The sequence below is a fragment of the Lontra canadensis genome, unplaced genomic scaffold, assembly GCF_010015895.1.
Source record: "Lontra canadensis isolate GAN:19392208 unplaced genomic scaffold, GSC_riverotter_1.0 scaffold6, whole genome shotgun sequence".
Lineage (NCBI taxonomy): Eukaryota > Metazoa > Chordata > Mammalia > Carnivora > Mustelidae > Lontra > Lontra canadensis.
In genome coordinates this window covers 2,390,216-2,413,359 of record NW_022631000.1, presented here as the reverse complement: position 1 = coordinate 2,413,359, position 23,144 = coordinate 2,390,216, and the positions used below count along the sequence as shown (strand labels likewise).

General features: G+C 38.0%; 1 protein-coding gene across 5 annotated transcripts in view; it reads left to right on the top strand.

The window, feature by feature from the left end:
* The window catches only part of ABI3BP (ABI family member 3 binding protein), a 245,382-nt gene that overhangs the window by 77,628 nt on the left and 144,610 nt on the right, over window positions 1–23,144 (top strand). For all 5 annotated transcript variants that reach the window (XM_032852058.1, XM_032852062.1, XM_032852059.1 and 2 more), the window contains exons 3-4: window positions 7,944–8,012; window positions 12,330–12,462. In XM_032852058.1, coding sequence (XP_032707949.1) covers window positions 7,944–8,012; window positions 12,330–12,462 — 202 coding nt within the window. The remainder of the gene's footprint in view (window positions 1–7,943; window positions 8,013–12,329; window positions 12,463–23,144) is intronic.

Genomic DNA, 23,144 nt, shown 5'->3' with positions numbered 1-23,144 from the left:
CTGATGGGTAAATGGAACTCTCTGTCTGGGCTTCAAACACAAGGAGGATTTTCAAGGGGATTTTTCAAACAGACATGACTCAAGTGTTAGTGTTGATGATATAAGGCATAGGAGCTGCCTGCCAAATGCTGAAAGCTAAAGGGTGTACTTAATTTGGAGTGTGCCCATTCGGGACAGATTACAGCCAAGTGTGGCATGTGGACACTTGCAAATGCAATGGAGGATTGATAATATTTATGCATGGTTACTTCCCTGGCCATAGTTTTCTTCTGTTTTAGGTTTTGTCAGTGATTTTATTCTTAATTTATTAGTAGTCTTATGAGGTGCCACACTGACATCTCTTAAAAATAGTTACCTTACTTTATCAAACTTATCAACTTTAGCTGTAAATCACACCACTCTTTCATATAAAAGTAAAAAACAATAAAGCTCTTGATTAATGCATCCCTTCAGGCTTTTATTTTGTATTTATTGAAACAACTTCCTTGGTCTTACTGATACATAATGATACATAATATGATAATATTATCTTTTTTTGTAAAGAGATATGATTTTATTTTTTTAATTAAGTCTTTGCCTTAGCTTTAGATTTACAGAAAAGTTGCTCATATAGTATAGACAATTCCTACATACTTCACATTTAAATTCTTTTCTTGACATGTTAATATTGTGCATTCGTCACAACTAATGAACCAATATTGATGTGTTATTAACTGAGGTCTGTACTTTGATTTCCTTAGTTTTTACTTAAGATCCTTTTTCTCATCCTGATTTCATGCAGGATACCGTGTTACATTTTGTCACGTCTCCTTTGACTCTGGTGGACAGTGTCTGTTTTCTCGACTTTATTTTTGGTGAAAGGTTCTGGTTAGATATTTTGTAGAATGTCCTTCAGTTTAGTTTTATCTGATGTTTTTCTCATGGCTAGACTAGGGCTGGGACCTTAAGCAAGGAAAATATTACTTTAAAAATTTTTAAAGTAAAATAAACAACAAAAAAGTTCAGTAACTGTTAAATATTCTTGACCTTGAGAGTCTGAACCTTCTGTTTCACCTTTTGATTCTGATTTTCATTAGCCTTGTTTTCCCACACCATACCACTCACTAGGCCAGCAAGAATGCTAGTGACAGAGCAGCTTTGCAACCCTTCTCTACTGGGTTTTCTTCCAAATCACTGACCTTCTTCTTGAAACTGTCAATTTCTTGACCTTCCTAGGAAAGGTCTCGGTAAGGACAACAAAGTCACAACTGCCCCTGAACGATGTAAGATACCACCAATCATAGAATGCATTTGAGAAATGTTAAAAGCTAGGGGACAGTATGTCTTAGAGCAGTTGAAATAGGGTGCTCTGAATTTTTAATATGCCATTTCTTATAAAACAGCTTTATTTATAATATTGTTAAGTTATCATTTGGGACTCAGATAATACTATGTTGCTTTTATATCTCCAAATCGAATTAAAACTCCTAAACTCTCACCTGTTAGATTAGAAGGAAATCAGATTTCTTCCCTTTGGATTCTATTCTTTCCTCCCTCCCTCTCCCCACACCAGTCTTGCAAACCCTGAAGAGCTGGTGGAGTTCATTTGGAAGCCCATCCAACTTCTGTACATCATGAAAGAGCCCGGGGCTCCATTCTCCCCCTGCCTGCCCAAGATCCCGGTTTTCTGTTCTTCCACCCTCTGATCAGGTGCCTAGTGGCCAAAATCGCAGTGACGGCCAGAACAGCTGTTCAGAGGGAGCCCCTTGTATGAACAGGGCTCTAGCTCAGTGCCCAGTGTTCTCCTTGCTGGGTTTCTGCGGCCCACTTTCTACATCTCAGAAGCCTTTCTATAGCCCCAGTTACCTCCAGAGAGCAAGAGATTTCAGCCTCTTCCACTGGGACCCAGAGGCAGCCGTCTCTTCCCCTCTCTGGAGGTGAACCAAAGATCAAGCATCACTGTTCTTTTCAGATCTCCAAATCACAGGAGGGATAATTCTACCTATTCAATGGATTTTTTTCTTTTTTACATCAAAAATCTAGTTACTGACAAACGTGTTCATGGATAGTCTTTAAAAGACTCAGAGTCAACTCAAAATTCAATTTCATCTTAAATGTCTTCCCTGAACCCTTGAAGGATATCAGAGATGATGTTCACCTTCCCTGACCCAGACGTTTAAGCACCATTGTGTTAACTCTTCGCTGCCTGGGCCCTCTCCTACCAGAGGAAAGCCTGCACATTGCCCTGTATGTATTTAGTAGAGGATATGTGCTTTGTTTTATGTCATTGAAATAGAATGAGACATGAGAAGGGGCACTGTATTAACATGAATCCACTCAAAGTAACTTGCAAATGATGACTTTTGTGATCCTGAGAACAAGTGAAAATAAGCTTGAAAAATAAATAAACCATACTCAGTAAAGCAAGGAGGTATCTCAAAGAGGGAAATGGACATAGAAACTTAAATCTGGGTTTTTGTGAGCAAATTTGTTCCAACTTGCAGTTCTGGTAAGCTGGTCTCGTGTGTAAATATTTCAATAACGCTTCGAACCCACCATCTCATCTTAGTCCCCCAAAGAACACGTGATATAGTTGGTTATATTACTTGTGTTTGTTTCCCTAATAATCTGTGGGCTCAGGTACTCAACAGAAAAGCTGAAGCAGGTTATAAAATAGAATCCTAGGGTAACATTTTTAAAAATAAAGCAATAAAAGGGAAATAAAAATGAGAGTTGAGTGTTCTGATAAAGCCAGCAAGAGCTTCTCAACAGGAACGTATGTGTAGGATGCTCTACATTACAGAAAGCTGGGTCAGATGTTTCAAGATCTATTTTATCATGTTAACGCAAGTGTCCATTGACTCGTTATTTATCACATAAGAATTAGTGTTGAATGTTGTGAAATGACTTTTAGTACCTGTTGAAATAGGCTTATTTTTTTTTCTTTGTATGATACATTTCTGGAATAAACCTACACTTGGCCATAATATATTATTGTATTATGTGCTGCCAGATTCTGCATACCAGTAAATTTTCTAGGATTTTTTGGATTGATGTGAGTATTATGAAGGAAAAATTTATTTAGTGGCATTTGTTAAAGATGGCTGGGAAGACTTTGTTTAAAGGTAGGGACTATTGCAGTAGGCATAGGGACCACAATAATGGGATCTTGCAGTGTGGGAGAGAAACTGAGCTTAACTCTGAATACAACAAGGAAAAATGGGAATTTATAGCCAAGAAGCAGGTGGGAATACGTGGATGGAAAATGACTAAGAAGAAACATGAGGATGAGGGGTGGGGGAATCTGGCTAAACTAACCTGGCAAGATTCTTGCAGAAGGCAGGCCATGGTGATAAGGGATGGTGGAGGTTAAGGATCCTCACTTGTGATCAGGTATGTGATCGGGTGTGGAAGATAGGGGTTTCTGGCTAAACCATTTTACTAAAACGCTTGATAAAGTTGGACCACAGAGAGATGAACACAAAAGAAGCCTGAAAGAGCTCATAAGAGCTACTTAGTCCGGTCAGGACAGAGGATCTTTGTCTATATGGTGTTTAATTTTATTTTTGTGAAATTTTTGCATTTTGGACCCTGTGATAATTGCTTTAAAAAAAAAAAAAAGGCTTTGAACATTTTCCTTCCTTTTTATAAGTCCCCAGGGCCTCTGAAGACACAAATTTCTGCTTTCAAGGAATCCCCATCTTTATTGTCATGATAATAGCTATCATTAACTAAGCTCTTTCTATGTGTTAGGCACTGTTACAGGTTAATCATCACTAAGACCCTTGTGCAGCTAGGTACTGTGATTTTTTTCCCCCCATTTTGCAGGTGAGGAAACAGATGTGCATACGTTAAGCACTCACCTTATATAAGCAACTAGCAAGCAAGATGTAATTCCAGCCTCTCGAGTATATGCTTTGTGTCGAGAAATTTAGTTTGATATGAAACCAAATTGTTAAAAAGATGGCAGGGGTAAATTATTATTTTTGTTCAAGACCCTTACATGATTTCCTGTAGGATCATCCTGGCTTATTAAATTTTATTTTGTGGAAATTTGCACTGCAGAAATGAAGCTCGCTATGACTTCATTCTAGAGCAGTGTGGCTTGCAAGGTGGAGGTCTTCTAATAAAAATGTGAGAATTGGGATTTATCAAACAGAGCGATTATGGGAGAATTATTTGCATTACCAAAAACTCTAGCACTTTATAAAGGATTTCAGTAGTAGATTTCCTTAAACAGTAACCTGTCGCAATCCTTCACCTCAGGGCATTTAAAATATTAAGAGAATTAGATGTAATCAGTCTGCAACACAGTATAGGCTTAACTGTATTCTACACAAATTTGCTGAAATGGACATTTTAATTATATGCATTTTCTAAATGAAGAACTAGTGTGTTTTGGCACGCGTGAATAGAATGGCTGACCAAGCTACAGTGTATGTATTTCCAGGCTACTACAGATCTGCAAAGAGTTTCAGAGTACAGAACTGAAATAGAAATTTTGGTTTTTAGTTGTTTTATTTTTCCATGTTTGTGTTCCAAATCTAGCGCAAAGACTGCTGAAATACATGAATATTGGGAGTTTCTAATGAGTAGTGAGAGGCCTCCTATCTGCCCCCCATTCCCGACATCTGTTCTAATTTGTATTGGGCTGTCACAGCCTAGGCTTTATGCAAAATGACTGATAATAACAAAAATTACTTTTAAATTGCTCTTATAACCATATGTCTTGGATCATGGCACTATCTCTGGCTTCCACGCATGCTATTTTTCTAGTATTTCAGGCCTTTTTTTTAAGCTGTTGAGGCAGAATTGAATTAATGTGCATCAAGGAAGGAAGTGAAAAGCTAAGAGATCCTGCCACAGTGAGGGTAACTTAAGAAAAACAGAGATTTAGTTTTGGTTTCTAGAAGTAAATTCAAGACAGCATATGATTTGCACAGTCAAGTTAAAAATAAATGCAAGGCCCTTGTTTCAAAAAGCAGGAGAAAATTATCATTAAAGATCCTAAAATATTTCCTTTCTTCCACAGGTTCTCAGCTTGTGATGGTGTTATTTTATTTGCTATCCAATGGCATTAAGTAAATTAAAATTTTAAATTATTAACCTAAATTTTGCCATTTATCTTTACATCGTGCAAGGCCAGTTTTAAAGGCCAATATGGGCCTTCAACACCTAAGCAGAATCACAGATCACACAATTTGTAATTTGTCATTGATACGTGCACGTGTATCTCTTTCTTATCCAAAGAATGGAAATGCAAAACACTAACTCTCTGTCCTTCACTTCTTGACATGTGGACATTCTATAACTCTGCCTTTGGCTTACTTATGAGTGAGGAAGAAGGGAAAGGCACAGGAACTGGGGGTTGGTCCAGCTTCCCTTTTTCTTCAAGATAGTCCTTTTCAGCATAAGTGGTTGGCAAATACGGAGAACTAACAGGAGTAATAGGGGATGCTATAGGATTGCTTGGTCGTTTGGGTTACAATGCCATTGCCTTCTGCATGGAAGCGACTTTTGGTTTGCTTGAACAGTGAGTGTGTCCTCACACGTTCCCTCTATGCCCTCTTCCTCAGCCAGAGATGCAGTATGCTTGCTCTGTTTGACCTTGGAGTCTTGCTGAACCCCCATGTGTCCTGGGTCCCTGGGAATGCTATGCTGAGAGGGCATCTCAGCCACTATGGGTGGGAAAGAAACTGCAGCCCATCTATTGTTCTGGCTCCTCTGCTCCCACACAGGCTTTATTGGCTCTTCATTGCCCTTACCAAACTCAGATGCAAAGGTAAAACTATTAAGAATTTCAGCACGCTGACAGCAAGGCATTAAACCAAGCATGGGACGCTTCTGAACATGGGGCCCTGTGTGACAAGGCGTGTCACCTGCCCATGAAGCTGACCCTGCTTTGGTGACCTCCTCCACAAATGTGCCATAGTAGTGTGTATCAAGTAGGATTGCCATGAGGAGTAATTAGTCACAAATGTAAAGTGTTTCGTAAGTGCCCTACACGAAGAAAGTACTGACTATGTGGTGCATTCTTAATACTTATATTACTTTAGATCCCAAATACAATCAGGGAATGTATTATATTCCTACTAGAGACCTTTGATTTAGGTTCAATCTTCCTTGTCCAAGCCCCACTAAGCAAGCTATGCCTTCAAACACGAGACTCTGAAACATAATGAACATTCCTTTAACCATGTTGTGCTCATGAGGCAATCATCAGAAAGGAGACAAAGCTCTGAGGTTGGTTTGAGAGGTTACCTGGTTTCCTTTATGTGGTATAGTTACTGTAGCAGGTTATAGCAAATAAGGCCGTGTGGGGTGTCCAGTAAAAGACAAAGTCTCAAGTCATTGAAAGGGCCCGAATTGCCAGGTTGTCTCCAGCTGAGGATGAGGTCAGCTCCGTAAAGCCTTGGGCAGAGAAGGCCTCTGTTCCAGACTCATAGAGGCAAGACATTTAAACCCAGAATGAAAACAAAACAAAGATGTAAGTTCTGTTTGAGTGAGCAGGGGTGAACTCTTGTTGACTACAGCATCCAAATGAAATTGGATGCAGAATGAACTTCAGGATCCAAAGTTACTGAAGAATTATTGTAGATAATGGTCACAAACCAGTTCAGTAGAAGTGCTTATGAAATGCTATTCAGTATGCCCAATTGTATCTGGCTTATTTATGTATATTTAAATTAAGCATCTTAGAAATACCAATTCAAAAAAGAAGATGATTTGATAAATTATTAGCTCCTGATTTAGTGCATACTGATGGTTTAAACATCGTTTTATTTAAAACCTAAATTTTTTAAAAAAGATTTTACTAATTTATTTTTACACAGAGAGAGAACACACAAGTGGAAGGGATAGGACAAGGGAGAGAGAATCTCAAGCTGGCTCCATGCTGAGGGCAGAGCTGCAGGGCTTAATCCCATGACCCTGAGATTATGACTTGAGCCAAAACCAGGAGTTGACGCTTAACCAACAACACCACTGAGGCATCCCTAAAGCCTAGATATTTTTTTAAAGGTTTCATTTATTTATTTGAGAGAGCGTGAGCAAGAGAGAAAGCACAAGAGGAGTGGAGAGGCAGAGGGAGAGAGAGAGAAACAGACACCCCACTGAGCAGAGAGCCTGAAGTGGGACTTGATCCCAGGACCCTGAGATCATGACCTGAGTCGAAGGCAGATACTTAACCGAATGAGCCAACCAGGAGCGCTAAAGCCTACATATTTTTTTCCCATGTAAATACACATTTATTTATTTTTTTAATTGGCATATAATGTGTTATTTGTTCAGGGATATAGATCTGCAAATCATCAGTCCAAATATTTTTAAAAGAGATTCTCTTTTATTTTCCATTGGCATCTTGTAGATGAAGAACATATCACCTGAAATTGTGACTTTGTTAAACATTGCTCACAAAAGTGATTGCTGAATATGATAACAGGCTGAGAGATTATGCAAATAGGATGAAAATAAAGAGGACATTATGAATATTCATATTACTGTGGAAGTGAGCAGTTTCAGATCATAAGGCAGCTGAGGTCCTGTTGCGTCTCATGGGTCTTAGGCAAGTATGATTTACCTTCCCTGCTTCTGAAGCATTAGGATGACTTCTATGAATAGTAGGATGACAAAATGGGTATGAGCAGATTTTTAAAAAATCTCTTTGCAGTGGGAAGGCTTGATGAAAATGTGGCACAAAAATCTGTGTCTAGCAAGATTTAAGACCTCTTCCTGACTCCCATTTTGGTTTTGAAAATCTGGATTTCATTTTCATTTCAAAAACTTAATGGACTGAATTGTCTCAGGGAGTATTAACTTCACACATTCCTGGGTCCTCTCATCCACAGGTGCGATGGTTACAATGATTAAGGCCTGGGGAACATTGAGTCAGGACATGGGTTTGCTGTCGTGAACATTGCTCCCTCTCAGAGAATTTTACTGATAAATAATGTTATCGTTTCCAGATGCGGAGCCTAAATATCTGATCGTTGTGCGGCCTGCTCCCCCTCCGAGTCAGAAGAAGTCATGCTCAGGTATATTTTGTTCATTTTTCAGATTTTATTAACTTTAAACCATGTTTTGTCATTTCTACCCATGGAAACCAATTCCTTGGGGATGAGTTAGGAATGTAGATTAGAACATGTAACACAGCAGGCCCCATGTCAGCAGATAACCCAGCTTGCAAGTACCATGATCTGGTTGTAGAGACTGCTTGGGATCTTATCCCAGCACCACTACATGCAAACCTGAGAAATTTAGACAAATTACTGAACTTCTCAGTGCCTCCTTTCTCCTGCACACCAGGATTATCGTGAGGGATAAATGAGTTCATGCATGTGTGGCCTTGCAGGATAGGGCCTGCCCCATAGTATGTGCTCACTTAGAGTTAACTCCTGTTAGCCTGAATCTACTTCGCAGTGTGTCAACTTGGGCCTTGTCTGGTGTTTCCCAGATTTTAAGGGCAAATCTGATGTCTAGCCTTCGTTGAAGGAGACTGTTCACATTTTAAAAGCATCACTCCTTTCTGTGCATGGTAAATGGGTTGGAACATGGGTTCTGCTTTACTCTCCTCTTTCCACCTTTGGACCCTTTTCTATTTAGTCCAACATGAGAGCAAGGACCGCTTTTCTAGAATAGCAACACAATGCCGAGATTCCCAGGGAGAGGGAGACTGGAAATAGGAAAGTAAATAACCTACGAATAAATGAGTAGAAACATTTTCTACATGACTAAAGAAAGATTAAAATCTTACATTGTCCCAATTTCACTATTAAAATTTCTTCGCAGATCAAATAAGTAGGCCATTGTGGTCAGAACCTAAAAAAGATGGGACTAGGCCTTTATCGTCCAATCTCACATCTCCCTGACTATAGATTATTGATAAAAATATTTCGCTTTTCTTTGGCATTTACTATTGTGAACTGGTCTTAGTATTTCCTAATCATGTTTATCTTTTGTAGTATACTAGAAGTCAAGCAAAAGGGATCTCTTTCATTTGTTCTGTGTTTCTAGAGTGATGAAATGGGTTGGGGAGCGCACAGATCTTCAAATACATGTAGCAAACAGGCCCTTCGCAGCTGTGAATTGTGTCTTCTGGAGGCATTAGCCAAGCCTGTTACCAGAAATTTGTTGCCACGATCCCCTCCCCTCCTTCTCTTTGTGTTCACTTCTTTTTAGGGACTCAGTAAGCATTTTGAAAAATACAAATTCCTTTTCCTGGCCTCCCAAATTCTCCCACAGCAGGAGGGAAATTTCAGTGACTCCTTATAACTTATAATGAAACTTTATTTCAAGACTTTATTTCAAAGTATTTAATAAAGTCAGGAAGTATTAGTATGGGCCCATGGGATTCTGGCTTCATGTTCTCATCAAACTATTTCTCAAGACAAACATAAAGAAATGTGTAAGGGACATCAAAAGAGGGATTACACCTTAGTCACGCTTTGTAACTTCATTTGGGAACTTCTAGGACACTGGCCTTGAAATTATTTTTCCCTTTGTGATGACCAGCTCAGGAAATTGTTTCATCTTGATCAGGATATAATGCCCCACCTTTCCTCTCAGGCAACGGATGTAATTTTTTTGTAATCTGCATTTGAGAATGATACAATGACTAATGCATTAACTTCAATTCAATTTATATCTGCATCTGCCACATAAATTTTAATCACTTTTATGTTAAAATCCAAATTTAGTGAAATAATTGTTTTATGGTCATGTAAGCCTTAGGTTCCCTTGGAGAAAGTAAAATGTATATTTTGTCTCTAAATGGCATAATCTTCATATATCGTATGTCAATGATGTAGTAAAAAAAAAACCAGAAAGATAAGAAAGGAAAAAAACTAGATTACTGTTCAGAAGAGAGAAATTTAAGTCTTGACCTTGCTCTTGGTGTGACCTTGAAACTTCTCTGGGTCTTATTTTTCATTTGTAAAATGAGATAGTTGTATTACTTAGTGAAAACTAACTCAGGAGTGGAAAAAGGAATATCAGAATCCCTTCAGGCCTTTGTCAAACTACATAAATCCCTTAGCCTCACCAGGTTCTATTCTACCCTTTTGGGGAGTCAGACTTGTGTTCTTGGAATCATGATCATACAAGGTAGCATTGCAGGTGGAGCTGGAAAATTTTATGGAAAAAGATAAAAGCACATTTGCAAACAAATGAACAACTATCCTTGACAGTTATTTTAGATAGCTTTTTAAAAATTCAGTTGTGTTATGGTGAGTGCTGTGAATTATGTAAGACTAATGAATCACAGACCTGTACCCCTGAAACATATAATACATTATATGTTAGTTAAAAAATTTCAGCTGTGTTACCATGAAGCAGTTGGCCACCACTAGGCTTATATGCTCTGGGATGAGAAGGTTTTTCCACCAGAATAACAACTCAAAGAACTTAAATCTACCAGAAGCAGCAACGATGGCACAATTTTAAAGGACATTTGGTTCAGGTAACTTCCGCTAAGCTCATACAAGAGGTACCTTCCTACCCATTAGTTCCTACCACATTAGATCAAAATAACACAAGTTATTTTGCAAGTTATTATAGCAAATACAAGAGGCATGGTCTCATGAAATGAAAGACAGAATCCAGTGGAAATAAAAAGGTTTTAACTTTGGAGAACAGTGTGGAGATTCCTCAAGAAATTAAAAATAGAGCTTCCCTATGACCCTGCAATTGCACTACTGGGTATTTACCCCAATGATACAGATGTAGTGAAAAGAAGGGCCATCTGTACCCCAATGTTTATAGCAGCAATGGCCACGGTCGCCAAACTGTGGAAAGAACCAAGATGCCCTTCAATGGACGAATGGATAAGGAAGATGTGGTGGTCCATATACACTATGGAGTATTATGCCTCCATCAGAAAGGATAAATACCCAACTTTTGTAGCAACATGGACGGGACTGGAAGAGATTATGCTGAGTGAAATAAGTCAAGCAGAGAGAGTCAATTATCATATGGTTTCACTGATTTGTGGAGCATAACAAATAGCATGGAGGACAAGGGGAGTTAGAAAGGAGAAGGGAGTTGAGGGAAATTGGAAGGAGAGGTGAACCATGAGAGACTATGGACTCTGAAAAACAATCTGAGGGTTTTGAAGAGGTGGTGGGGGAGGTTGGGGGATCCAGGTGGTGGGTATTGGAGAGGGCACAGATTGCATGGAGCACTGGGTGTGGTGCAAAAACAATGAATACTGCTACACTGAATAGAAATAAAAAATTTAAAAAAAAGAAGGTTTTATGTTCTGCATAGTTTTATTTGATATCTTATTGCACTTTTATGTTATGTACAGACTTTTTTTCTAAGCCAATGTTGGTTTCCGTGGCAAAGGATCTTCATTGCTCTTTTTCACTGATCCCATTCCTGAAGTTCCAAATATTTTTGAAAATGCAAATACTGCTCCCCGCAATATACTAGAAAAGAATCTAAAGTGGTTTGTTATCATCACTTGGTATTGCCCAAATCTGATTCGTCCCATCTAAACAAATGTTCTTCTTATGTCATCCCTAGTCTTCCAACAGTATTAGGAATGTATGAAAAAGAATGTGTATGCATTTTCCATTTAGACACTCACTTCAAGAAAAGGAGGTGGCTTATTATAATAGTATGATAAGAGATTTTACACTTCTAAACTGGTTTTAAAATAGAATATAACCCACAAGCCAGATGTTAAGCTTTCTTTTTTAATCTTTGATGTCCTTTCACACTATTCATAGTCTTGGGAAAAGGGGGAGAACAAACATGCTTTTATTATATCTGTAAAAGAAATGAAGTGAGCAACACATTTGCATTATTTATTTCATTGGTAATAGCCACAACTTTCATAGCTATCCCTAACCCATAAGAAAATAAAACCTAGGAGCACCTGGGTGGCTCAGTGGGTTAAGCCTCTGCCTTTGGCTCAGGTCATGATCCCAGAGTCCTGGGATAGAGCCCCTCCATCAGGCTCCTGCTCAGGAGGGAGCCTGCTTCCCCCTCTCTCTCTGCCTGCCTCTCTGTCTACTTGTGATCTCTCTCTCTGTCAAATAAATAAATAAAATCTTAAAAAAAAAAAAAGAATATCTAGGTATGATGGCTTATAATTTATATGCATATACTACCCATATACACATACATATATATGCATAAACATACGCACATAAATTTCAAAATGACATTTTGTTTGGTTTCTGCTTAAATTTATGGGCAAAACATTGATAATATTTGTGTACTCCATCAGAAGAAAAGGAACTTGATGCTTTCATGCTCTTTATCATCTTCCTAAATCATTATTGTGCATTCTACCCCAATCATAAAAATCTACTGTGTTATCAGAGTTAACCTGCATGTTACCTCCCTAGGTAAATCACGCTCTCGCAAACCTCTCCAGCTGGTGGTTGGCACTCTGACACCAAGCTCCGTATTCCTGTCCTGGGGTTTCCTCATTAACCCACACCACGACTGGACGTTGCCAAGTCACTGTCCCAATGACAGGTAATTTATCCTAACAAAGGATTTATTTTACCTGAAAATTTGCTCTTGCTTTTAGTAGGATCTGTGCATGCTTTGGAAGAATGTCCACATATCCGAGGTATCAGCACATATTGATCACTGATTAGCTCTATAGCTTGTTCTGGGTATCAGAGGAAGGAAGATACTAAGTGAGGGTCCCTACCCTTGAAAGAGTCATCACCGAACTGAACAGAAAACACATGCAAGCATTTTTTCTTCCCAAAGAAGAAAGTACAGGAGAGAATGAGCCCAATAGCAACTGGGAAGTACCTGTGAGAAGAGTAATAAAATCTCAGAGGAGGATGCCCAAGGCTGTTAGGAAGGTGGTTAAAAGTAGGAAATGCTGACCTTTGGTTGGAAAGGAATGGAACTTTGATGTGACAGTTGAAGAAGTGCTAGAAGCAGTAGTCCTCAAAGGGTGGCCCCAAAGCAAGCAGCATCAAAATCAGTTGGGTTCATTTCTCAAAGCCTCTCCTGATCTAGTGCAGGAGAAACTCTGAAGGTGAGACCCAAGAATCTGTGGCTTCACAAGCCCTCTGGAAGGTCCTGATGCCCAGAAGTTTAAGAATCACTGGTTTAGAAACCTGGAAAGATACACACAGGATGAGATGCAGACAGAGGAAAAGTACAGGTTTGTAGGACAAAAAAGGAAAAATCTAAGTATATTTTTAAATGATGGCCATTCATCCACCCAGGGCATATATTCGGCATGGTCTATGAGCTGGGCAGTGTACAACATGCTGAAGCTGGGAAATAAAGTGGTTGTTTATCATAAATGTCTACTATGTTATATATATTTTTTAAGGTTTATTTATTTATTTGACAGAGATCACAAGTAGGCAGACAGGCAGGCAGAGAGAGAGGGAGAAGCAGGCTCCTCGCTGAGCAGAGAGCCTGATGCGGGGCTCGATCCCAGGACCCTAAGATCATGACCTGAGCTGAAGGCAGAGGCTTAACCCACTGAGCCACCCAGGTGCCCTTATGTTATCTTTAGAATTCAAAACTGCATCTGACAAGCATTCCAAATTCTCAAGCTTCAACCAAGGCATTTCATTAACTTTTTCTTTCAATTTTAAAAAGACTCAAGGTGATTTTTAAATTGTTAAAGTTTTATTTCCTTTCTAAATAAAAAATATATTGTTGAGGTATAATTGAAATCCAGTACAATGCCCAGCTTGATCAGTTACAAAAAAAAAAAAAGATGCATAATTTTGTATCCTGTGCTCCAACAGGAAATAGAACACTGTCATCCCTCCAGACAGAGCCTTCTTCGAGAAGCAACCATTGATTTGAGTTCCATCCCTGTAGATTAGGCTGCCTAATCTATGATTACATGTAAATCGAATCCTATAGTGTGTTAGTTTTTATGTGTCCATGTGTTTGCATTGAGTTTCTATTTATGACATTGCAGATATTAAGAGTTCATTCCTTTTTTAATTCTTGAGTAGTATTCCATTATGTGAATATTCCAGAATTTATTATCTACTCTCTTGTCAGTGGACACCTAATTGTGTCTATTTGGGGGGTTATTATGAATTTAGACTTTATAAACATTTTTGTATAAGATATTGTGGATATAGCTTTTAATATCTCTTAGATAAATACCTAGGAATGGAATGGAATGACTGGGTCACAGGGCAAATGTATACTTAATTTTGTCTTTTTGCCTGACTTCCATTTACACTCCCATAGGCATTATGAGAGTTCAGACTGTTACCCATCCTCACCAGCATTCCATGCTGTGAGCATTTTGCATTTTTACTGTTCTAGCATAGCAGCGTCTTGTGGGAGTTTTAATACACACTTCTCTTGTACTGACAATACTGAGAACTTTCTCATACATTTTTTGGCTTGGTCTCTCTTGTGTGGTATTTTATTTTTGTCTAAATTGAATTAGAAAGAAGGACCTTCTTTAAAAATGTTTGTAACTTCTCAAGAGTACCTTTCATATGACTTTGATTAGGAAATCTAGACTAAGAACAGTAATAGATTTTCCTTCACATGTTCATAGTTCTGAAGGAAGAAATTATTGGAAAAAGCCATGTAGAAGATATTGCCAAAACCAATTTTTTTTTTTTTTGAAAAATAAGCTTGAGATGTTTCAAAGTATCTGAAATGTTCCTTTATCACCCACCACTAAGTCCATAACTTATTTTGTTTGGAAAATGGACTCAAAAGAACATGTTGTTTTGTGATAATTCCAACTTTACTGGATTGGTCCAGAATGCCAGGGCTGAGAAAACATTTATGGATTGCTTTCTTATTCCTTTTCATTTTCTTTAGTCTCTAATTTGAAAAGACCAAAGGGGAGTGGGAAGGAAGAAAGAAAATTTGGTGCTCTTGCAGCAAAATGCAGCTGATCTTAATACTAACTTTCTTGATAAATTCATGAAGCTTGGTGATGAACAAATTCATAGAGAAAGCTTTGGACAGGATTTCTTCCCATCCTCAAACTTTTCCTTCAATTTCACTTGGTCCTACCCCTTCATGAAAGCATTTACCTGACACTTATTCTAATTGAGAGATGTTGTTGTAGTTTGATAGCATAAGGAGATAATAGGGAGAAGGAGAGGAGCAGATGATCTGGTAAAGCTAGGATATTAACAAGGCAGTTGATTAGAAGACCCAAGCTACTCAAACAGGCATGCACCTCTCCCTCACCCCCTTGCTCACTTACCCTGGTTTTGCTGTTCTCATCAAATTGATGGAGTCATGCCCATCCAATCACACTAGTCAAAATCATAATTCTGCTTAGAATAAAGTTTTCTTAAAATATTCAATAATAGTATATCGAGATGCTTATAGATTTTCAAACCTGAACGATTGGGACAAGCAAGGTATCCTTGACAGAAATAGTAGACTCTTAGGACATAAGTAAAAGGGAAGAATTCAGTGGTGATGCCTGAAAAAACAGCACTTGGTGTACTTGTGGATTTCATTTACACATGGTTCCCTTCTTCCTAGTTAATACTGTTAATAAAGAACTGACATTTAAAGTCTTGCTGGAACCTGAGAAAAAAAAATAGTAGTCCTTATTTAAAAGTTCTGGAACTACTGTTCACATTATAAACACCCAAATAAATCCACCAGGAGTCTAAATCAATGTAATTAGAAGCAGATTTGGAGAAGTCTACCCCTACATGATGGTAGGTTGTTTTTTTGGTTTGTTTCAGTCTGTTTTAGAATTTCAACGAAACCAGTAGGTTAGAATAAGGAATGGTAGCTATAGGGAAGGATCACTTAAAAACTGGAAGACTAATATGCTGAAGTTTTTCTTCAGGAGTACCTTTTTTAAAAAATCATTGGAATCTGAACACCCTTGGCTTGCTACAGAAACAGCAACTGATATCATTGTAATCCATTGGATTCTATATTGGCAACCGGTGTAAAATCTCTGATTCTAAAAACAAAACAAAACAAAACAAACAACAAAAAAAACAATCACTTCCCATTGATTCATAAAACCCCATTCATACTATGCAATGCATAAAAAAAAAAAAAAGAGTCAGACACATACTATGCAATGCAAATAATTTATGGGAAATATTTTTCTTTATACTTCGATTTTGGGCTTTCTGTATCCAAGTCCTGTGTAAACTGCTGTGCTTCATTTTGTTTTAAGTTTGGGAGTATCAATAAAGTATCACGTATCCTTCATGACACGTGGCTCTATTCCTGTTTGTACAGGGTCCATACTGGTATCCATGTTCTTAAATCCTTTTCTGGATTTGCATTGGAAAGTAGATGTGCTTAATTACAGTTTTTATTCTTAATAAACTGCAAACGGAAGAATGTACACATTTGTCCTCAATATATCTAAGGTCCAAAGAAAGCTTTCCAAATTGGCCCAAATGAAGACTAAAACATGTTTTTAACCAGAATTTATTTCCTCATTAATAGCTTATTTTTTCCTTTCCATGTCTCCAGCTTGTTAAAGTGTTCAAGATTGCTTTAATTCTCAGTTTGCCAACTTATTAAAGCTTTCTGATTTGTTTAAAAATCATTTTCACTTTTTTTAACACTTTCATATTGTACTTATTTACTGTTAATGTAGAACAAGGTGCCACTTTTCGGCCGGTCCAAGGCAGGCCCTTGCCTTTCTCTTTGTTCCCCCACCCCCTAGTTTTTTTTAAAAGATTTTATTTATTTATTTGACAGACAGAGATCACAAGTAGGCAGAGAGGCAGGCAGAGAGAGAGAGGTGGAAGCAGGTTCCCTGCTGAGCAGGGAGCCCGATGCGGGGCTCGATCCCAGATCCCTGGGATCATGACCCGAGCTGAAGGCAGAGGCTTTAACCCACTGAGCCACCCAGGCGCCCCCACCCCCTAGTTTTTAAGAAGCAAATATTTTTATGTCTGTGCATTTTCATTTGATTGATCCCAATGCCTGTTTATCCATTTCTTAGTACTTTCCAAACTACATTAATTCTTCCATTCATTCTAACTTGAAACTTGATTGATTTTTTATTTGTCCTCTCCTATAGCTAATGATCCCCTAGGTTTTCTGGGTTCTCTCTTTGATAAGCACTCACATCAATGTCTCTATTTCTCCATGTCCATGCCAATGATTCTAATTCAGACCCTTGTCACCTTACCCTGGTTCCTGGGAATCACATCTAAGCTACTCTTCCTGGCTCCTTTCCTACACCAGTCCATCTTGGCTTCTGCAGTGCTAAGGAAATTAAGATTATCCACCATCAGCTCATTCTTTCTTCACCCCAGATTCCTCTGCCTTATCTTCTTTCCAAGGAACCTATTTCTGACCTTAGACAGTGCTCATCATCCCATCCCGTCCATGCTTTGTAAATCTGCACTCTCACGATGGTGCCCTCACTGCCACAGGGGTCCTGCCTCCTGCTTGCAAATGTGTTCAAGATTTCCCTACCTCAAAACAATATCTGTTGATCTTATTCTCTCTTCCAAGCAATTTTTCAGTCTCTTAATCCCAGAACCTCTCAGACTGGTCTACTCTCTTGTTCCCAGTTTCCATACCCCACACCCATAGTCTTTATTCCCTTTCAGTGGCTCCCCTTCCCTTACTAACACTCCACTGAAATATCTCTTTGTGGCCACAAACGATCAGTTAATTGCTAAATCCAGAAGAGTTTTCTCAGTTCTTACCCTTTTTAACCTCTCTGTGGAATTGGTAGCAATCTTCCTTTTTTGACATATATGTATATATATATATTTAAGTAGGCTCCATGCCCAGTGTGGAGCCCAATGCTGGGCTTGAACTCAGGACCCTGAGATTAAGACTTGAGCTGAAATCTAGTCAGCCACTTAACCTACTGAACCAACCAGGCACTCCTTTTTGACATTTTTATTTAGATTATCCTCTTAGCCTTTTCCTCCTCTCTTGTGCTAATTTGTAATCCTACCTCCGCAAATGGAATAGAGTTTTATCCTTGGATCTCTAGTCTTTGTTTCCCCCTTATCTCATCTATGCTGTCTTTAACTATCACTTCGAAGTAGAACAGTGCTTCTCAATCTTTGTGCGCACAAATCATGTAAAAGACCTTTGCAATGCAGATTCTGAGGAAGAGACAGAGATTCTGCACTTCTACAAGGTCACAGAAAGTGCTAATGTTGCTTTTGTCCTGAGAGTGGTGGGAGTGACAAGGGTGTAAATGACTTCCAGTGCTGACATCTGACCTTGACTTATTTCCAAAGTTTCTAAGACCATATTTTTAGTTGATGGAATTCTCTCCATTAGAGGGGCCAAATAATGGTGGTTAGTACCTCAGACTCCAACTAGATTCATATCTTCTATAATACCAAAAGAACTCCTTTTTATTACTTTAATTTCCTTCAAGTTTAGAAATTTTAGAAGTTTTAGAAGTTTTCATTTGTATTTACAATTTTCTTAACATCCGTATCCCATAAGGAATCTAGTCTCATCAGTTCTTTTGTAAAGATATAACTTTGATCTATTTTCCTTTTGTTTCTTCCATGATTCATTCCTTTGTTCTCTTATATCTGGACTATAGCATTGAGATTCTAATTTTCCTCTAATTCTTCCACTGCTGGTAAGTCTAGCCTCCTTTGTCACTGCTCAACTTTATTCACCAGCTGAAGAATATCCACCAGCTCCCCCCACTGCCTAGTGAAAGAAATCATAGAATCTCTCAAACGGTCTATCTCCAAGAATATAGGAATCATGCTCCTACTATTAGTTTTAAATCTGGACTGCTTGGTTTTCAGTCCAGATTTTGTGTTGAAAGAAAGCAGGGATGAAAAGGGAATATTTGTTTTATTTTTTGTTAGAGTGAAAAATATTTAAAGAGTTGTTCAGCATAGAGAGTAAGAGAATGAAATAAGGAAATGGTATAAAATTACCAAGATGCTTATGTGTTGGCAGAGGGAGAACTCTGGAATCAGAGGGAGTAGGGTGGCAGGGAGGGAGTGATGGGGAGAGACACTTTGAGAAGAATAGTGTGAGGGCAGAATTTATATCAACAATCACAGTCTCCGTAAGGCAAGAAGCAAAAATATTGACAAAGGGGGTGTCAGTAAGTGTCCTTTGATATGAAGAGAGAAAAAAAAAAAAGTGCAGAATAGATGTTTTAGGAAATATAATGGTAGTTAATTACAGAGAAACAAAAACATTGCTGAAAAAAAGCATAGAAAGCCCAAATGATAGCCAAGCACATGTATCAAGCCAGGCTAGTTTGTGAAAGGACTAAAATTATCTTGACATTACTCAATTTTTGCTCTTGGTAAGTCACTCCCAGTTATTTCATAAATTTTGTTTATGGGGTTTCTATCCTGTGTTCTGTCTCTGTGTTTTATTGGAAAAGATGCCTAATATGCAGCTACAGTCATCTTTTAGGAACAGAAAGGATCTCAAAGATTGTCTAGTCTACCCGCATTCTCTTTTGAGGGAGAAAAGTGATGAATAAGAGGTCAAAGACTCCCATGAAAGCAGGCTACTGGTTTGCAGCTGATAAATGTCCAAACCAAGCCACTACTTGCCTTCTCCACATGACGAGGAGCTATGGATTTTATTTAACTACAATAACCATTATTGTCAATATTCATACTATCAGGGATATAAGCAGAGATAATGGTACTTGAACGGAACACTACCTGCAACAGTTCCTTACCACTTAGGACATGAGACGTTCTTATTCTTAAAGTCCAAGTTGCTAGAGGCAGGCTTTCCAGAGTTCTGATCTGATGACCTTCACTGACTGCTACCTGTATCTTTACTAGATTGTTGCACTTGTGTCCAAATTTAATCATCAACAGAAAAGGGTGGGATCAGCGTTTAATTCTCAGTGTCTTTAGACAATAATGGGAAGTCTGTGACTCTATGTTACGGTAAATACACAATGAAATAATAAAACTTACGTAATGTTAAAAGGAATTAGGATTGTCCTTTTCCTTTCTGGGTCATTTTACCTATCTTTTTTTCCATCTCCTTTTGCCAAGCACCATACTAGAAAGACAGGCCAGTGCGATAGTAAAGGTATTAGCTTAGGAGTCAGAAAACAGCCATTTGCCTGGCACTGTCATTGATTACCAGAACTTAGACACTTATCATCTCTCTTTTTCTCCTATAATTCTTATTCTCCCTTCATATTTTATTGTATGAATAAACTGAAACACATTTTAAAATCTTAAGCGCTCTGCAAATGTTCGGTGTAGACATTTATTGTATTTTCCTTCAGCTTGCTCTGATTTTTAAAGAATGTTGAGTTTGGTAAGTGAAATCTTACACAATGACAAATTGAAAAAGATGACTGTAAACTTGATTGCTTAGATCAGTGTTTTTTGGTGATGGAGTTATTGGCCGTTTAGAGTAATTATATTCTAATTTTAGGATGACCCCATGAGCACCTAAGTGTCTGTTCTATTCATTCCACAAATATTTATGGAGTACCTTCTGTGTACTAGGTTTCAGCTTTGTTTATTATCATAAGGCCTAAATCTAGCTTTAAAATCAAGGAAATGTGACCCATTATTTTACACCAAATAGTCTTACTGACTCTTTTAACACTTAGATCTTGCCTGTATTATACAGTTATCAATTAAATCGCTGTTAACAAAGATAACCTCTCTGAAGCAGAAGAGAAAGGTTAGCTGTCTGTATGTTTATTTTGCCTGACAAACTTGGTATCAGAGAGGGTATTTCAAATGCTTTGTGATCCAGGTAAAAAATTTGCAGGATGGATTTTTTTTTTTTTTTAACATGTGGGTAAGTTTGTAAAGCATTTTTATACCATTTCATTCCTAGAAAGCTGATGTAAAATCAAGCTATAGGTAACCCTGGAATCTGGCCTTTGTTCATTATGTTAGCTATGCCCTCCCCATTACATGAGAAATTGAGGAATTCAGACAATTATCCAAAGTAGAACTGCATAATTGTGGTAGCCCATCTGGTCTGATTGCAGCTTCTCTGCACTTCTCTGGCATCATGTAGTATCCAAGGCAAGGAAAAAAACAGTAAAAATTCCATGCAGCATACTTGTCAATAAATGTTTCATAGATCTGTGTTAATGTTTCAACTCACAGGCCACAGGGGATTACTATTCTATACTGTTTGTTCCCAGTAGCAGTTAATATTTTGGCTGAACAGTCTCCTTCACTCATTCTGGCTTTTGCTCCTTTGAAATCAGGGACTGGAGCCCTGACAGTAGTTTTACTAGAAAGAAGGAAGATAATGAACAACTCCAAGCATTTTCAATAGCTTGTAACTAGTAGGAAAGTAGGCTGAATATACAAATACGTTCAAGGTACAAATGTACAGAAACATAGAAAATGACCCCTTCTCTGTATTTGTTAAACAATACGGCCCCTGCTGACTTCACAGACTTTCAATGTGTGCATTTACACAGGGTCCCCTACTTAGAAGGGCACATGCTTGGTTTAATGCTCTACTGTCTTTGTCTTGAAATTGTCTTGAAATTCTTAATCGTTTTTGAACAAGGGGTCCCATGTTTTCATTTTGGACAGAGCCTCATAAATTATGTAGCCTGTCCTGACCTTTGTTTCCAGAGATTCTGGGTAATTGTGTTTGTGTAACATCGACAACTAAGAGGCAGCACAGTAAACGTTTTTTAGCGCGAGTATATGAGTGACATCGTAAAGCTTTAAATAAAAGCAACTAGCCTGAACATTTGCCCATTAACTTATGCTACAGTGGGGAGTGGGAGAGAGGTACTAAATTTTTGAGAGAATATTTAAAATAGAAGAATCTAAAATAGTACATCAAACACCTATGTTTCCACATCATACTCTACAGGTATAATTTTATGTACTGAAAATGTTTAATCACAAGTAAAAAGCAGATAAAATCTACCTGTTGGCCCCACTTCTAATCTCACTTATCTCACTGGGAACTAAAGCTCTAATACAAATATGATCCTTGCAATATTTGTTGTCCTTTTACACTGCCAGGAATAGTACATGGTAGCATAGTTTTTTTGTTTTTGTTTTTGTTTTTGTTTTTGTTTGGTGAGCGTTTCAGTATTTGTGTAAGTCATATGAGACTATATGTATCATCTTGTAATTTGCTATTTTCATTCAATGTTTTATTTGTAAAATCTGTTGGTATTGATACACATAGCTCTAGCTCATTCATTCTTGTTACCGTGTGCAGAAAATCTCCTGTCCTGATCTGCTGCCCTCTTTGTGAGGCTGTTTAGAGCAGAGTCAAGAGGAGTGTTTGTATTCTGGTTCTGCCACTGGTTAAAGTCACTAGATGGGTAATAATGGGCAAATTAAGTTATCTTTCTGAATCTCTATTTTCACATTTGTAAGATGGGATTAATAACTTCTACCACTTAAGATGACTTTAGGACATTTAAATGAGATATTATATATAAAACCTCACATGTGATAAAAGTGCAAAAAAAGTGGTGAGGATTTTCATTACTTTACCATAGGTATGATTGAATATTTTGAAGCCCTAAGCATATACATGACCATGATCTTAAATTTGCATTGTTTCTTTTTTTTTAATTGTACACTTAGCTTGGCTTTGTTCCTGATTCTATTTTTATGATGATAAGAAAATTTTACCCTTAAAAGGCAGTCCTCAATGCATCTTAGAGTTTCAGGTACCCCTTTCACAAAATTGAATGATACTACCTTGATGGACGTTCTGTGGCATAAACCCATACAGTTCTAGGCTTAACCTCATATAGCTGAAAGAATACAGTATGACACACTTGGAAAATTACGTCTATACATGATGCGTAATTGGAAAAAAATGAACATCCAGCATTCTCCAACTTTCCTTTTGCAAAGTAGTAAATAACAAAACTGAGAGGTCTGAATTCTGTCTGTAAGTACACTGCTGCATGCTCTCCAACTTGGAATTAGAAATTAAAAATAAGTACACAGTGAGCAATTTTTTTCATGTTCTCTGCAATTTCTAAAAAATAAAAAATAAAAAATAAAAACAGAAGTCAGTATTAAACACAGTCCTTGAAATAGATGGGAATCTGTGATGTATTAAGAAACTTGAAATAGCGGGGTGCCTGGGTGGCTCAGTGGGTTAAAGCCTCTGCCTTCAGCTCAGGTCATGATCTCAGGGTCCTGGGATTGAGCCCTGCATCAGACTCTCTGCTCAGCAGGGAGCCTGCTTCCCCTTTTCTCTCTGCCTGCCTCTCCACCTACTTGTGATTTCTCTCTCTCTCTGTGTCAAATAAATAAATAAAA